The sequence below is a fragment of the Nannobrachium achirus genome (genome assembly GCF_963921795.1).
Source record: "Nannobrachium achirus genome assembly, chromosome: 14".
NCBI classification, from domain to species: domain Eukaryota; kingdom Metazoa; phylum Chordata; class Actinopteri; order Myctophiformes; family Myctophidae; genus Nannobrachium; species Nannobrachium achirus.
Window position 1 is genome coordinate 49,427,381 of NC_137821.1, and position 18,714 is coordinate 49,446,094.

General features: G+C 41.3%; 1 protein-coding gene across 1 annotated transcript in view; it reads left to right on the forward strand.

Moving 5' to 3' along the window:
- Nucleotides 1-8,979: 8,979 nt before the first annotated feature.
- Nucleotides 8,980-18,714, forward strand: part of LOC308298106 (peptidyl-glycine alpha-amidating monooxygenase-like) — a gene marked incomplete at both ends in the record, with an annotated part of 58,749 nt that continues 49,014 nt past the window's right edge. Inside the window, 3 exons of the mRNA XM_080741663.1 lie at nt 8,980-9,071; nt 10,891-11,020; nt 15,215-15,272. Coding sequence (XP_080597789.1) covers nt 8,980-9,071; nt 10,891-11,020; nt 15,215-15,272 — 280 coding nt within the window. The remainder of the gene's footprint in view (nt 9,072-10,890; nt 11,021-15,214; nt 15,273-18,714) is intronic.

An 18,714-nucleotide genomic window follows, 5' to 3' on the forward strand; every position in this document is an offset into this window, starting at 1 on the left:
ACTATATTTCTGAGAAAAAGCATTTCAGAACTTTCGAGTAAGTATGGAGAGGCCTTTATTCTGTCACTCCGGAATAATCTCAATTCTCAACAAGAATCATTCAAAATAGGTCTATTATTCTTTAAATGCCCAACCTGGTCTCTTTACATACACACAATCTTTTCTTCCAAGCTTGCAACACCCAAAGAGACTGCTGTACAACCAAACAATAATAAATTGCAACTGTAATGCAACTATGAAAGTGCACGCTGTATTACTTTCTTTAAACCTTTTTTTTTTTCTTTTTTTTGGTACTTGAACAAGGTCTTGAACACTGGCACTGTTCTGTAAAAAACAAAAAGGCTGCATGACCAAGAACACACAAAGACATACAGTACCATCACGTGAATGTACTGTACAACGAGGTCAAATCAAAAATAAAAAGACTGCTTTGCCAAACATGTAGTTGCCACTGTAATCGAAAATAAAGTGCATAAGCCAAACATGTAGATTTGTAGAAAACACTACCTGAGTGAAAATAGTGCCACAGTAGTGCCAAATGCACACTGATTGTACTACTCTCTGTTAAAAACAAAACAAACATAACACTAGCCCAAGTGCAAACATCAGCATGTTCACTTTTTCTGGCTTTAGTTTTTATTTTTTATTCTTTTTGTAGAGGTGTGACAATGTGTTCACTGGCACTAAAGACCCATTCCGAAGGAACACTACAGTAAGTATCTTCATCTCTCTGACCAGTGGTTGGTCTCCTTCACATGTCTGCAGGATCTCAGATTGCATGTGCTCCATGAATGGCTTGATATCTGAGAGAGTGGCCCTTGTCTCTGAGGAAAGTGCATCTGTAAACTGGTGAAGCGGGCCAAGGAGGTCACACACTTTCTCCATGACAGTGATATCAGTCTTTTGGCATCAGGTGCCATGCCCCTCTTTCTTCCTCTTCCAGCTCCTTGAGAACCCCTGGATGGTGTGACAGTAGGCTCTGACAGCATCCGTCTTATCTTCAAGACCTTTGTGATAGCCAGGTTTAGATTTTGACCAAAGCACCCAAGCCACAGGTCACCAAAATCCTTCAAGGCCTGTTGCCTGTTTGAAGCATTATCAGATGTGATGCTCTTTCTTGATGTTCCACTCGTCAGGGATGCATGCAGCAGAAAGAAATCTTGACTAAAATGGAGAACAAAAGGTCACATTTCAAACAGTCTGGACTTAATAAGGAGTTGGCTGTGTACTGCACCACAACGATTACCACCGATACATCACTTATTCCAATATCCACACTTAAAGATTCTCAAGTCATTTTCGATGTTCTGTCAGAGGTCTTTGCGAATAGTGATTCTGACTGGGAAGAGGATGACGAACCATTCTTTGAGCTTAGGGCATTTGGCCTCATGAGTCTGCACGGTCGATCATAGCCATTTGCATGTAAAAGTGTGTTCAAAGAAACACAAGTCTTAAGCTGTGTTTGATATGTTCACAGACTGTGTGTAATGATGGATGAACAATTGAACATGTCACCTTGATGCTCAGTGTACTATGATGATTGAACCTCATTATAATTCCTTTTTATTGCTGTATTGATGCTGCAATGTTAATGAATCAAAAGCTACACATTTTGCTATTATGCTTGTGCATTATATCTAATAAAAAACATCAGAAAGTATTTTTGTGTCTTACATTTTGATTCTAATGCAGTAGGTATTTTCATATTTATACTAGACTAGTATACCATTGAGTTGTTATGTGGATTCTGTGTTGCCTAGAACTCGAGGATTTATTTTGGGGTTTGTATTGCCCTCCACTCCACTATCAAATGGTCCCACATAACTCAAAGGTATATTAATGACATAGTTCAATATTGAACAGTGGTGGAAAAAGAACCAACTTATTTTACTTAAATATAGAAATACTCTGATATAGAAATACTCTGTTTGAAGTAAAGGTCCGGAAAAGTACCAAAAGTAAAAGTACAAAATGTTTGAAAATAGCAGATCTACAAGCTCACAACGTGTCGCATCGTGACGTTGCGAGCTTGTAGATCGGCTATTTTCAACAAGCTCTACAAGCTCGCAACGTGTCACAATGCGACACGTTGTGAGCTTTTTTTCAAATAGCCTATTTGTATAAAATAGGGCTAAAGTGGTACATGCTGATTGCACATCTTATATACTAGTCCCATTTTGTCTACATTTCACAATTTCAAATGATGAAAACAGTTTTATTTCCTCCCATTTTTATTAGGACCACACAGAATAATAAACAGCAATGTTATTATGTAAGCATTGCAAAAATCAAGGTGCAAAGTAAAATATGTATATTACAATATATAGGTCGTAGTACATTTGTGACAGGATGATAAGCGTATATAACTCAACGGTTGTACATTTCTCTCGAGGTCAACCTGCGGTCTTCGTTGTTAGCAATAATTATCTTATGTTTTTTAATCCACTTCTCAAGCTCATCTGTATCTAATCTGTGTAAGGCGTTCACATGCTGTTTTTTGAAGTGACGGTAGGGTCCCCTACCAGGTTGCTTGTGGAAAACCTTGTGGTTGTGAAGTACATCTACCATTATCATTGTGTCATTATCCCGGTTCACAGCGGTGTGTCTGCCTGACTCTGGTTTTATCCCACAATCTTTGTCAAAGCTCACCATGACCTCTCTTTCTGTACACCAACAGTGTGTGACATGCCTTGAGCAATGTCAAATTTCACGTTAGACCCCAGGGAAGAAATCAAGTCTTTGGTGAAGCCAACATAATGCTTACAGTTCAAATCTAAAGCAATGTTTTGGCCTACCCCACCTCGCGTGTTGACAATGCGATTCCACATTAATCTGTGAGCGTCAGCTGGCTCTAGAACGGCGTTCAAATCTAGTTGAAGTTTCAATGCCTCCAGGCTGTATTTGGTCTTGGAAATGTCTTGCTAGCAAAGCAAGTTTAAGAAACTTGCTGTGATAAAAGAAAACGCCATCACAATCTCCACCACTACTCTCTTTGTTTTTGTCTTTTTGCCCTACATTGTGAATAAGGTCTGTCTTGTGCATTTTCTTTAAATGTTGTATTCTCTGGGTAGCGTTTTTAAATGTCTGTGTGCAGCCTGGGTAATTACATGTAATTACTTCCCTGGAGTCCTTATTAATCCCAGAGGCCTTACTGGCACTTGGCACATCTACACTGTCAGTCAGAATGTATTTATCTATTATGTTAAACACATGCAGAAGTGTAGTCTCGAGAGATTAGTCAGTCAGTGATCGCATTCACATCAACCAACATGTCGCACCACCAAGACCTGCTGCCAAAGTAGATGAACGGTGAGCATAATATTTAGTATTAATATTAATAATAACAATAGCATAAGTCAGATAGAGCTATTATTAGAGGGCCTTGAAAACAGATGGGCATTAAATCCAACCTTTGTTTGTTTTTTAAACAACACAACCTAACTAGCATCCGTTTCACTGTCTGTCTGTCTGTCTGTCTGTCTGTCTGTCTGTCTGTCTGTCTGTCTGTTGAATTTCAACATCATTGTTATTAATACTAACGTAACGATGATGTTGTTAAATTAAGATGGCCGGTGCTATATTCGGCCGGTCTATTCGGCTGGCCTGATATGAGTTCTATTATAGCCTATATGCACATGATATGAACGCAGATATTACAGATAGGCACTAGTATCATGAGGCAGTTACAAATAGAGTAAGGTTATAGTATAGGGTATATTTTGGTTTATAGAAAAAAAGCTGTTATTTTTTGTTTTTTGTTAAAATAAAATTGTATGGCACTACAGTATGTTCTGATAGCAACCATTGCTATAGAGCTGTGGTTCTCAACCAGTGGTCCGGGACCACAGGTGGTCCTTGAGGGGGTTCCAGGTGGTCCCCAGCGAAATGATGGAGAGTTGACCAAATGGACCCTTGTGGGTTCATTTTATGCTCTCAAGAGTTAAATTATTGTTAAACATCTGCATTACTGATTGATTGATTGATTGATTGATTGATTGATTGAATGAAGAATTTATCAGAAGTTTGCAATAGAAAAAAGTACAGTTTCATGACAGTACAAATCACTGGTACAAGGTCTACTAAAAGGAAATCCTAGAAAGCCGAGGCTTATTTCCACAGGAACCACACTTTAATACTTACTTAATTTACAACAAGACGTCTACACAATTACAGAATGTAGGAATTCAGATGTTAATGGGTTAAGGCCAGGGGTTGACACCAAGGTCTCAGAGGCATGTACTTGCCCGTCGGGCAAGTACAGGTCATGTTCTACTTGCCCAAAGGTCATGTCCACTCAGTGCCGGCGGGCCGTACACGCACACTACGCACAATGCGTAGGGCCCCCGCCGTCAAAAGGCCCCCCGCGATGCTGAAAAGAATGTAGGCTACCAACCTTGATCAGAAACAGCGCAAAGCGCACTGAGTGTAGCGCAGGCAGTCTACTGCCATCTTTCCTGATTCAGACATCTCTGAATCAGAGACGTCTTCTGATTGGCTGTCACTGTGTCACAGCACTGTGCTTTACTTGTACACTCTTTGGGAACCCGCCCCTCTTTCTGAGTGCAGTGCAGCGCAGCCAGCGTCTCACAGGCTCACAGCCAGGGCCGGACTTACCATTGGGCCAGGGTGGGCACGCGCCCGGGGGCCTCAGGGGAGGGGGGCCTCAAAAAAAAAGAAGAAAAAAAAACTTTAAAAAAAATAAATAATAATAATAATTTTGGACCAAAAAATGTAGTAGGCATGATCGCAATCGCGAAATTCCATGTTTAACGCCCACACCAACCAGTATTGATACTTTTATAAGTAATGCACTGATGCAAGATGGAAAGCAAGGTATTGGCATTGACTAATAGCTATTGATTAAATATCAAATAAAATAGTATGGGCATACTGGGCAGTCTGGATGCACATTGATCAGTTGAATGATGACATTGTATAATGACCAAGTAGTCGGCCAAGCCATAGTATACTTTTTAAAATTATTATTATTTTAGATGCTGACAGAACCCTCGCTAAAAAAACAGGTCAAAAGTCAACTTGTCCTAGAATAGATTCCCTGTTGCACTAAGAACAACAGACTCACTCCATAGCTCAACCAAAACATCTGAGCATGGTCAAGCGTCTGTCCACGATGTAGGCGTAGATCAAGTTCTCTCCACTTGATCATGTTGGATGTGTGTTCAGGACTACCCTCGTGGCTTTTGACAACTCTTAAACTTACACTACACCCCCTGTAACTGTGTTAATATTCCTCTAATTCTACCTTCAAACAGCCCAAATTTTTCGCCGGCGCCCGGCACCAATCAGAGGCCCCCAAACCAGAATCTCGCTTAGGGCCCCCGTGGAGCCAGAAACGGCACTTGCCCGAAAAGTAAATTGTCCATTATAAAAATGTTATAACGGACAACGATTCCTACGATTCGTTGGCTATTTTAACCTTTTCTTTTTTAAAGGGCTCACTTTTTTGCCACCCTCGGTCTGATATGATGACACCACTGCTTTCTGACTACGATTCCCAATCTACAGCTGTTGTTAATCTGCACCTATCATTTAATGATAGGTAAGATTTTAATTACTGCTCAATTTAACACGTATTTCTTTACTTTCTGGGGCTGTGAAAAAATAAATAAATCATACCTCGATACTTCCAAATCCAAATACCGAAATACCTACCTAGCTATGATTGAATATGTCTATCTATGGTTTCACACTATATTTTTAAGTCTAACACTAGCAACAGTCAAAACAGCACAGTATAGGTAAACGGCGCTCTTATTTTACATTCCACTGACCAGAAGGCAGCCCTCTGGCCATGTTCTGGTGTTTAGACAGACATCTCGTGTTTATAGACGGTTGCGTCCCCTCTCAAATGAGCACTTGCCCGTCCAGGCAACCTGAAGGCAAACTCCACTTGCCCGAAACCTTTATTTACCTGCCGGGGGCAGGTGGGCAAGCCTTAGTGTCAATGCCTGAGTTAAGGGCAAGGCTTTTCATATCAATGTCCATTATTTATTCAGCATTTGAGCCGCGGACCACCATTTGATGACATTTATCCTCTCAGACCCAAGACTTATAGAATATTTTGTTATCGTTGGATAATCGTTTGTCCACAGTTCCATGCTGTATTGATGTTGGTACCGGTACCTATAATTCTGCACCTGTCACTCTGTAAACAAATGCAAACGGCTTGTTTTTCCACCACTGAATAAGGAGCAAAGATCATTCATTGTGTGTGTGTGTGTGTGTGTGTGTGTGTGTGTGTGTGTGTGTGTGTGTGTGTGTGTGTGCGCGTGTGCGCGCGCGCGTGTGTGTGTGTGTGTGTGTGTGTGTGTGTTTTATCCTGGCCTGAAAATGCATTTTCTGTTTACTAAAGAGCTGGAAAGACATGTTGACTCCTGGTTACTGAACAAACACTCAACGAGTATCAGAATACAGAGCTATTTAACATGTATTTTAACCAAACAAACACTCAACGAGTATCAGAATACAGAGCTATTTAACATGTATTTTAACCAAACAAACACTCAACGAGTATCAGAATACAGAGCTATTTAACATGTATTTTAACCAAAGAAACATCACTTGCCCTACCTTTTTTTTAAGTCGCATTCCTGAGAAAATACTTTGATGACCAGGTGACAGGTCATCGGTTCAACAGGAGACTCCATGGGACATCAAATGATTGGCTTCACAATGTGACGAAAACAACAAAAAGCTTCCTTCCTTGAGGGGGGGGGGGGGTTATTGCTCTGAGTCTAATGATCGTCATAACAATGTCCTGACAATAAAAAAATATGTCTGACTGTTTAATGGGGTGTCATTAAAATGTATGTTGATTGTTGACATGGCACACTGACCATCTAGAAAATAAAAACATGGCACTTCATTTTAGAGATCTGCCGATTGATTGGTGAGTGATCGCGATCGCCCGATAATGCCTCTATCGGCTTTGATCGCTATCGGCTTTTGCCGATCTACAAGCTAGTTCAGCTATTTTCACAATATTTATCTGTGGGACTCAATGTAACCTCAGCTTCAACTCCTACAAGTTGAATTGGATACTAAAGGACCTCAGCCTGCAATCTTAAAAATAAGTTTATACTTATTATACAATGTCAATGTTTTGTAAGAAGAATCATTACATATATAGATGCTGCTACAGTAACACAATTAATAGAAGAATGTATGGATTTGACGCTGTGATCGGGAATATCGGTATCGGCAGATACTGATTCCAGTTGATCGGTGATCGTATCGGCCCCAAAAATCGCAATCGGAGCACAGACTTCATTTCAAAAAGGCTGCCGACCCCTGCTCTACAACGTAGAGCAATGCTTTTCAAACCTTTTCCTATCATGGCCCATTGTTTATTGGGCATTTGATCTAATAAAAACGTAGAATATTGTGTTTGATAAGAGTTTGTCCACAATTCCATGCTGTATTGATGTTGGTACTAACGTTACAGACTTGTATGGGTCAATGTAGACCCCTCTAAAGGAACCCACAGAGTCCCTAGAATCCACTTTGAGCACCACTGGGGTTAAGGCATGGATGAGAATAGAGCCCTGAATCTTCACTCTGAAGAGTTAAGAAGCACTGCCATATTTGATTGATTGATTGAAGACTTTATTAGGAGTTTGCATAGGAAAGGTACAGTTTCATGATGGTACAGTTCACTGCTACAAGGTCTACTAAAAGGAGATCCTAGAAAAGACTAAGCTTATTTCTACAGGAAACCATTTAAAGTTGTACTATGTAACTTTTTTTATAAAACAAATCTTAAAATTCTCCTAACTATTAAATCACAAAAGTTTTAGAAGATCCGCGCCGTGAATTTCAGCCTGTAAAGCCTTCTCTGTATGTAAACTGAGATCCTTGCCGTGGACCGGATCTCGCGCGAAAATTGCGTCATCACACTACCGGCCAATCACAGCGAGGGTTATACAACTGCCGGCCAATCACAGCGCATCTTGAAGTGGGGTCGCTATGGCAGCCATATTTGTTGTCGCCCGTTTGTACCATCCCTTCTCTAGGTAATTTCGCCTACCAGGCAGGGTGAAGGAGTCCGTATCTCTGGAATTACTGAACGCACAGGAACAAGGGACCCCTTAAAAGATAGATCTCAGCGAGGTGGAGGCAGACGCGGGGGTCTGAAGGTACGAAAAACGTCCGAAAGACGCGGACGCGACCGCGGTTTGCTATAGGGCTAATGACCACTAGTTGGGCATCTTACACAGTATGGCTTTAAGTATCTCATATAACATTGAATGACAGACGAATATAACACAGTACTATGCAGTAGATATAGTCGGTAAAAAAAAGAAAGAGCAAAAAAACAGTAAGTCTATGTAAACAGTAAGTATATACAAAGAAGGGGCAGGGGAAGGTAGGGCTAGGCTAGGTTTGTTTTACCAGTTGCGAACGGCTGCTGCCTTTAAGTGGTTTTTCAGGGCGATTTTAAAGGATGCTAATGATCCACACTCCTTTAAGTAATGACATAATGACATAATGACACATAATGACATAATGACATGTTTGTTGTGTTTGCTGCAGGTCAGGTGGTTTTAGGAACACGGTCCCGAAGAACTTCCAAGGACGGCAGACAAAGGAAACAAAGCCACGTGAGAGAAGAACCCTGAACGCAGCGTGACTGTCTGTCTCTGCCAGCCCTTCGTAGCTCAGAGGACATACATCATTAAATACATACATACATACCATACTTATTTTGACTGCCACACATCACAAAATCAAGCGGCTGTCCTTTCTAACCCCGGCCCCCGAAAACCGAGACATTATTTGAGAGGAAAAAATACCTCGGCTTCTTCTGTCTGCACTGGGCGTCGCTTGCTGCATTTTTTTTTGGATCTTAGTCCTTTATCGCCCGGGAACCCGAAGGAGATCGTATAGCGCCAGCGGTGGGCGAACGGGCGAACCAACCGACCTACCAACGAAGGAAGGAACGGCCTGCGGGAAGCGACCATGCTGGCACTGTTCCAGTGCGCGCTGGCCTTGGCTCTGGTCTGCCACAGCCTCAGCCTGAACCCCCAGACCCCTCTGGACAGGGTCAAAAGGTGAGAGGTCACTGACACCCCTCTGTACCCCTATGGCAGGGGTTTTCAAAGTGGGTGACGGGGCACCCCGGGGTGCCGCAACGGCAGTCCAGGGGTGCCGCGAGATAATTTGATAATATTTGGAATTTATTTGGACACTTGAAACCTTGTATCTCCAAGTTTCAAATGTGTACGTCTTTTGATAAAGCAAGGCCCTGCTTCATCATACAAGACTGTCGCACAAAACTATTGAAAACAGCTGTTTTCAATAGTTTAGTACATTTTATAGATGATAGATTATACAAAACGAATGGTTTTGGACATACAAGGTTTCCACCCGACAACGACGATATGCTATAAATTAGGGCTGGGATGCGATTAAAATGTTTAATCTAATTAATTACAGGCTCTGTGATTAATTAATCGCAATTAATCACATTTTAATCGCAAATCGATATTTGACCTGAGAAGCATTTTTTTCAAGTAAAACTCATTTTGTTGTATGAGTGAATCAACGAGTTTTTTAAATCTAAATTTCGCATCCATTGGGCCAAGCAAAGCGCTCTGATTGGATACTTCTCCATTTGCGTTTGTTCTCTCTTCTTGGTTGGTGCATCGCTATGATCGGTATGCCCAAAAATGAAGGTTCTGTGGTGCAAAAACTACGTGCGATTAAGATGCGTTAATTTTTTTAATCGCGTAAATTTTCTGTAAGTAATTAATCGCAAATAATCAGTTAAAGTCCCAGCCCTACTATAAATATAAGGTACTGAGTGAAAATTATAATGTAGGGGTGCCTCGGATTAAAACAAATATTTATGGGGTGCCCTGAGACAAAAAAGTTTGGGAACCCCTGCCCTATGGGAGAGTATTTTTTGCAGGTCATTCAGTCTGTACAGTGTAAAAAAAGCAACTGGGTTAAGCACCAGTTTAACATTCACCAGGGTCGGCAGGTTAGCATTCACCAGGTTAGCATTCACCAGCGTTAGTTTTACTAAGGTTAGGGTTAGGGTTAAGTTTAGGTTTAGGTGTATCTCCGTCCCACAGACTTTCGGCACCTCCGCGCAGCCAATCACAAGCTTCCGCTGCCTTAACCCAGTTGCTTTTTTGATACTGAACGGACTGAACGATCTGCAAAAAACCCTGTACACCTACAGTATAGGCCTGTCACGATTATTCCATAATAATCGCCTAATCGCAATTATTTTGTCATAATCATCATAACCGTTTCCATGTTGACATTTTCAAAAATAGTGGAAATAGCGGATCTACAAGCTCTACAGCTTGTAGATCGGCGATTCCCACTATCAAATGTTCTTTTTCAAGTATAAAGTTGTCAAATATGTCAGTGATTTCTTTGTTTATTTAGGCCATGTGTCATATCTGCCATGGGCAACTTCAACGCCTACAAGCCAAACAGAAATGTAATTGTCAACGACAAAAGCACAATTAATTATTTGAGTGACAATGGCTTGCAGGGTTCCCACGGTCATGAAATTCCTGGAAATATTTTTAAATTAGAAAAATATTTTTCCAGTACTGGAAAAGTTTTGGAATGTATCAAGGGTCCTGGAAGGTCCTGGAAAAAATAGCTATATTAGACATATTAAACATTGGCCAAATTGTCAAATATTAGAGTCAGAAATTGTGAAAATAGCCGATCTACATGGCCCTCGGCTTGGTACCCTAGACATAATTCGGCCCTAGGGGAAAACTAATTGGGGAACCCTGTTGTAGACACGTAATGGAATTGAAAAAATTAAAAAACAGGAAAAGCAACAGGAAGGAAGTGAAGCGGTGCAGATGGCTGATTTGGTTGGCTGACGTTGTTTTTCCGCAGGCACGGGGAAACTTCCTGGTCCGACCCCAACCACTGCACCGGCGGGAGCCAACTGCCCGTCGTCATGGCGACTACGTCCTCACACAACTTCACGCTGGACCTGCGCATGCCTGGAGTCAGCCCCAGAAAGGTGGGTTAGCATTAGGGCATTGCCATTAACCCATTTAGGCCTAGAATTATTGAATGCTTTAACCAGTGAAAAATAGCAGATATACAAGCTCACAGCGCGGCACTGAGTGCCGCACTGTGAGCTTGTAGATCTGCTATTTTTGAAAAAGTCGTGAAAATGTGTGCAAATCTTTGAATATGTATGTATTTGTATGTATTTTCAAAGCGAACGTTTGTAACTCAAATTTTGCTTCTGGTCCCTGGAACTAAGTATTTTGAGATGGGGGTCCGTGGCCAAATAGATATCATCGTGGGGGTCCTTCACATGAAAAGGTTTGAGAACAACTGACATAGTAGTCTCTCAAGAACAGACTAACTGAGCTCCAGTTAATGGAAGAGGACCTTTTCTTTGACGATGGCTAGCCAGATTGCTGACATAGAAACATAGGTTTTTTCTAAATTTTAATTGTCACGATTTAAAAAAGATAGCAGATCCACAAGCTCGCAGCGTGTGAGCTTGTATATCTGCTGTTTTTAAATAGTTAACCCTTTCAAAGCCAGGCCGTACTTGCCCGTACTTGTCCGGACCACCCAGTGCGCCATCGCACTTTCCCGTACTTTCCCGTAATTTATGAAATTAATCAAAATTTTTTAAAAAATACAGTCGCCGGTCGTGCTCTGTCTCTTTAAGAGAGCTCCTGCGACGGGATCACGTCGGAGAGTGATGACGTCATCGGCTGGGGCTGAAACTGGATCCACAAGCGGCCATTGCGTGCCCTTGTATTGTGTATGCAGCCACTTGTCCAGCGCGTCTCCTCATCATTTTCGATCAGACGACAGATGAAATCAAGGCTTCGGAATGAGTGGATTGCATTGGATTAGATCGATGTGCGTGCACAGAAGATGGATTGTATTTTCGGGTGCTGTTCATTATCGCTGTTTCCCCCGTATCGCTCCATGTTAATGACCGGAGAAAACTGCCTACAGCACCATGAAACAAGGTTGGACAACCAAAAAAACTCTTTCATGCATGGTTTGCTGGCTTGCGCGGAGTGATCTGAGCATGTTGTTATGATGTCGTGCTTTGCTTTTTTAAATTATGTTTATAAATAAATAGCAGATCCCACGGCAGTACCTCTGTTCAGGGGTTTCTGGCGGGGCTTGGAAAGCATAAAATAATGATAAACAATAAAAAAGTCAACAAGTCGACTCCCACCAGAGAAAGTTGAAAGTCGAAGTAAAAAAAATAAAAATAAAAAACTTTCTATTGTGAAAATAGCAGATCTACATTTTCACAATTTCTGCCTCTATATACCGGTATATTTGACAATTTGGACAATGTTTAATCTGTCATTTTAGAGGTATTAAAAAGTCCTTAAATTTGCACTTTAGAAACGTGAAGATACCCTCTATACCACCGGTCTCAAACTGGCGGCCCGCGGGCCAAATCCAGGCCACAGACAATATTTTGTGGCCCCCACCTTATGAAAGTTTAATGTTAGTGCGGCCCGTGAGTTTTATATGAATGGCACTTTTACAGTGTTGTGTGCGGAGCTGACGAACCTACCAATCACGGTGGGGTATACGGCTCTCGGGGGCATGACATCGACCGGGCTTGACGCAAGCAGAGAAACATGTCTCAATGAGTGAAAGTTACAGCAGCGTTGCCATGGAGACTTTTCTTCCGTGCCTGCATGGCTAGGCAAATGCGGACATTCGTCCCAGCGCGCTGTGTTTGATTGTGTTTACTTGTGTCCATTGTACAGCACTTTGTAACTTTGTTTCAAAAGGTGCTTTATAAATAAAATGTACTTACTTACTTACTTACAACACTTTAGTATTCTGCCCTACAAAGGCAGAGTGCAGTAACTACGTTTTGGGACACACCGACTTATTTGTGTCGCCCAACGGTCAAATTAGCCTTCATGATATTGGGGGATCGGTTCAAGTGGTTAAATATCTGAAAATACAAATTGACATGAATTCAAAATACACTGATGATTGTGCTGTCAAACGATGAAACTATATGGAATCTATGAACAGGTTGTGGGGGTCCCTGCTTCATCTCTTTCTCAACTAAGGGGTCCTTGGCCAGAAAACATTAAAGACCCCTGATCTAGAATATATAAAAGTTTACATTGTTGAATTATATTATAGAAGAAAACAAACTTTTACACAATATTCAGATTCTTTTTTTTTTTTTTTTTTTTAGATGTCTCTGTGTGTTTAGGTAAGGCTGGTGACAAGCCTGATGCTAAATGAGGGCAGAAGCCTTGAGGAAATGAGAGCTGAGTTTGTTGTCTTTGTTTGATCAGCACCAGAATCCACACTGACAGAGTCAACACAGACCTGTTTGGACACCTCTCACGGCTACATCACATTTTAACCACATTTTTGTGTGTGCCATGTCAGTGGCACAACAACAACAGTGGTGCAACAACAACAATCTTGATCTTAATGTGAGCAAAACCAAAAAGATCATTGTTGACTTCAGGTCAAATAGGGAAGTACACACTCCCATCAACATTAATGACGTCGATGTTGAAATTGTGGAGTTTTAAATACTTAGGAGTGCAAATCTCCAACGACCTTAAATGGTCTCTAAACTGCACGTCAATTATAAAAAAAGGCACAACAACGTCTATACTTCCTGAGATGTCTAAAGAAAGCTGGAGTGTCCACAAAGACACTGATCAACTTCTATAGATCAACTGTTGAGAGCCTTCTCACAGGTAACATAGCGGCGTGGTATGGAAGCTGCTCTGCAGAAGACCGCACCCTTATTGACATTTATATATGAACGTTGATTTCTACAATTGATTTCTACAATGATGGCGTCACCCATACAACGTCCAAAAAAGCTTCATTTGCGCAGCATAGAAACCAATGGCTTCCCGCCACCGTTTTTACAGTCTATGACAGGGGACTTCAACAGGGGGTCCGGGACCCTTAGTGGGTCCTCAGAGTTACTACAGGGGGTCCTTCAAATCTTTGTTTGATAGAAACTTTTTTTCTCCTTTTTTGTATTAACCACTTGAACCCTAACGTCCATATTCTGAGAACTTTAGCCAAAAATAGCAGATCTAGTGCGAGGCGTTGTGAGCTTGTGGATCGGCTATTTTCGGCAAAGAGGTTTGTTGTAGAGGGTAAAAAGAGCAGACTAAGTACAGAGTGAAAGGTCAAGTTTATTAAGTATCGATGGTTCAAGTGGTTAAATATCTGAACACACAAATTCACACGAATCCAAAATACACTGATGATTGTGCTGTCAAACGATGAAACTATATGGAATCTGGGGGTCCCTGCTTCATCTCTCTCTCAGCTAAGGGGTCCTTGGCCTGAAAACATTGAAGACCCCTGGTCTATGGGGGAAACGAGATCAGTGGAGCTCCCTCTGGTGTTGTACAACTTATACTGTAAGTGCTGACAGTCTGTAAGCCATCTCTTCTCAAGGATATGATGCAAACATACTGTTGCACAAATCCCATGGCGTTACATAGATAGACAGGCCAACTGCAAGATGATGGATGTGTACGCAGACCTGTGAGCTCGTGTACAGTCACGTGTAATAATAACACACAGGCATCTAACTAGTAGGAACTAGGAAGCTTGTGTGTGCGCTATGTCATGTATCTGGGCAGTGGTGATGCAGTGAGATATTACATCTCGAGAACCAAAAACAATTCCCCCCACATACTGTAATTACTTTTGATTTTGCATTATTTCTTTGTTTATTTCTCAGCCCTTTTAGCAGATTTCCTGTCATTAAAAGAAACATCAACACAAATCTTCTGTCTCTTCTGGGGGTCCCTGTTTTCAGATGTGGGTCTGCAGTTATATAGAAATTAACTTGGGGTCCTTGGGATGTGAGAATGTTTGATAAAGCACAGCAGGTTGAGTTAAGAGGCTCCTCCTACCACGACCAATCATCATAATTCTGTATTTTTCATCAAAGCTTTATTTTAATTCACAATTTGAGTCAGTGAGAATTGAGAAAGTTGGAAAACACTGGATTGTATTTGTCCAATGGTCATTTCAGATACGTCGGTACCCCCTTGTGGTTGGAAGTGGAACTGGGAAAGCACTTCAGATTGCCATTGCCAACATTGTCTGTTGTGTCCTCCTGCATTGTGTGGCTCCTGCATTGTGTGGTGTGTATGAAGGGATTTGGGTTGTGGATTGAGAAATCATTAATATTTGTTTTGTTGTTTTTCAGCCAGACACCTATTTGTGCACAGTGGTTCCTGTGCCTGCCGGCAGAGAATCCTATATTGGTGAGTAGTTATATCCAGTATTTAAAATCCATTAAAGCCTGGGGACTATTCTACAAATCAGTGGTTCTCAACCTGTGGGTCGGTCCACACACATAACAATAGATACTGTATGGCAGGGGTTTTCAAAGTGGGTGCCGCGAGATAATTTGATAATATTTGGACAAAAATATTTAGTATCATTTTAAACTTGAAGTACAAAGTTATTTTCAGTCAGTTCTAACCAAAATGGCTGTTATCTCAATGTTTTCCTCTCAACATAATCACTAAAATATCGTCACTGTCGGCAGAAACCTCGTATCTCCAAGTTTCAAATGTGTAAATGTCTTTTGGTAAAGCAAAGCCCTGCTTCATCATACAAGACTGTCGCACAAAAGTGAAAACAACCGATCTACAAGCACACAACGCCTCACGATGCGAGGCGTCGTGTGCTTGTAGATCTGCTATTTTCACTAGTTTCGTACATTTTATAGATGATAAATACAAAACGAACGGTTTTGGACATACAAGGTTTCCACCCTACAACGACGATATGCTATAAATATAAGGTGCTGGTGCGCATTAAAAAAATATTTATGGGGTGCCCTGAGACAAAAAAAGTTTGGGAACCCCTGCTGTATGGCACACTCCATTAGCATTCAAACTGCACGTGTGCTACAACAACACTTGTTACACACAGTTTAAAACTCGGGAAGGAACATTGCTCTCTTGATTGCCTATATCCTGCAAGCAAAGATTGAGCGTGTGCGTATACACGGGCACACGTGTCGTACGTGTGGGAGGGAATAATTAAGGTATATCCGAATGCAAATCACAGATTAGCACTTGTCTGACAGAAGGTTTCAATCATGATATTTTATTGAAAAGCAGAGAACAACCGGGTGCTCAAGGGAGATAAGATTGTATAAAAATGTATGTGGTGCTTCTAGGATCAGTGGGATTCAAATATTGTATAAAAAAAGAAGTTGAGATCCGAGCACTCGAGGAGATTAAAATAAAACAAAGTTTATTTATCTAAAACTAACATGTTTCGACCTTACGGTCTTCATCAGGGCAAGAACTGATGAAGACCTTAAGGTCGAAACATGTTGGTTTTAGATAAATAAACGTTGTTTTATTTTAATCTCCTCAAGTCATTAACTCTCCTACTGCCAGATCATTTATTTATTTATTGGGTCTGGCGCCATCAAAAAGCGGCTTACCTTTGCGACGTTATAGTAGATAGACAGACAGACATTTATTTATTTATTTTTATTTTTTTTTGGTTGTGCAATAGTGCACTTTGGTCTGCCAGGCAGCAGAGGGCGGCGTCATGCGAGAATGAATGTGAATTTGCCTGTTATGTGTTGAAGAAGAAGAAGACCAGTCACTGGCCCCAGAGCCTTACAGCCAGAGGAAATCAACAAGGAAGTGAATTGTTCTCCGTTGATCTAACGCATAATGGATTTTTTACACCATCACCGCGGAAAATGTGTTTACAGTAGACGGCCGCGCGACCCCTCATCAGCTTACAGTCATCAGACGAACGAACCGAACGAGCGCCGTATTGGCGGTAAGGTCTTGCGCAATCGGGCGAACGTGAACGTTCAAAGCGTGGGAAGAGTTAAGCTACTAATATAGACTGAAGTAATTAAAGCGGGTAATTTTTCCATGTTTGGAATTGTAACAGCTGAAATCAATAATATATCAGTACTCCAGTATTAACCTGCGGGCCGCATTTAAGTGAAGGTGGGGGCCGCATGTGGCCCCCGGGCCGCCAGTTGCCCATGTATGCTCTAAAGTCATGTCATCAACATGGATCTGTCCCATTTCCCATATTCCCTCATGATTGGCTACGACTGTCTTCTAAAGTTTGTGTATGCGACGTGATGGTCGCTTATCTCCCGATTAGGGAGTCGTACTGGTTTAGTTTGTGTTTATGACATATATATATATATATATATATTTGTATTTATGATGATATTTAGTATATACTGTATGTATAACGCTGTGCTTGTTGTTGTGTGAATCTACAGTGTATTTTGTGCCTCATCTCAGCATGGACACAGCTCATCACATGCTTCTGTATGGCTGCCAAAAACCTGCCGCCCACACCGGATACTGGTACGATTGGGTTCTTTTAAAAAAACAGGGAAAGAGAGCGACATTCACTTCACACACATTCACAGTTCACACACACACACTAGGGCATTCACCAAATATTCGAATATTCGAATATCAAAGTCACTATTCGAAGTTGTTCACTGAAGTCGAACATTAGCTTTTTTTATTTTTATTTTTTTATTGTTTTCTCTTTAAAAATATATAGTTTATAAAACTTGGTTAGTTAATTAGGAAGTCATAAGAATGAGCTGTCAATGCCCTTGGTGGATGAATTTGTTAATGCTCTATACTAGGGGTTCTCAAACCTTTTTAGGTTGTGACCCCCAAAATAAACATATTTGAACTAGGGACCCCCACCCTGACAAGCACTTGGAATTGTAGTACATTTAATGTGACTCGGTTCCACAGATAAGCATGTAGATCGGCTATTTTCACAATGTTCGCCCTTTCTTACTTAATATTTGACAGTCCTGTCGAATATTCGACTATTCGAATACTTTGAGGTCGAATAATTCGAATACTAAAAATCACTATTCGTGAATGCCCTAACACACACACACACACACACACACACACACACACACACACACACACACACACACACACACACACACACACACACACACACACACACACACACACACATTCACACACCGACGGGGAAGGAAACCATGCAAGGAACCAAATGAAAAATGTAAAGCTACACTAATGTTGCGTGTCTTGCAGGGAATGTGGGACGGCTCTCTGTGAGGACGAGGCTGCCGTCCTGTACGCCTGGGGACTCAATGCACCCCCCACCGAGTTACCCAAAGGTGGGAGGCCTTGACTGTTATTGTCCATGTATAGCATACAGAGCATCAAAAACAAAAGAGTCTCCTTTGTGTCCGTTGTGTCATCAAATTATTGGCTTAGGAATGCGTGAAACTGTGGGTCGGGACAGTTAACAGTAAACAAACTATCATACCGGTACAGTTAAAGCAGAAATAAGCAGTTTTCTGCTGACATACGGTAAGCAGGAATCATGCAATTGCTTATTTTTTATTTTTATTTTATTATATTCAGGCGGCTAACAATGCTCCCTAAAAAAATCTAGTCTCTGTGGCGCTTCTAGGAGCCGCAGTCTACCTCCAAAACTATTATTTTATCTGTAAGAAACTCTGTCATTAGCAGCTCATTGGTGCATGAACCAGCCGACCGGGGCTAAAAGTATTGACAGACAGGTCAACCTATCTGAACAAGAACAAGAGGCGGTCCTGATTGGTCTGTTATTTTGGATGGGCACCCAGTTTAATCAACCAATGACAGAACTTCTCACAGATAAAAATAGTAGTTTTGGAGGCAG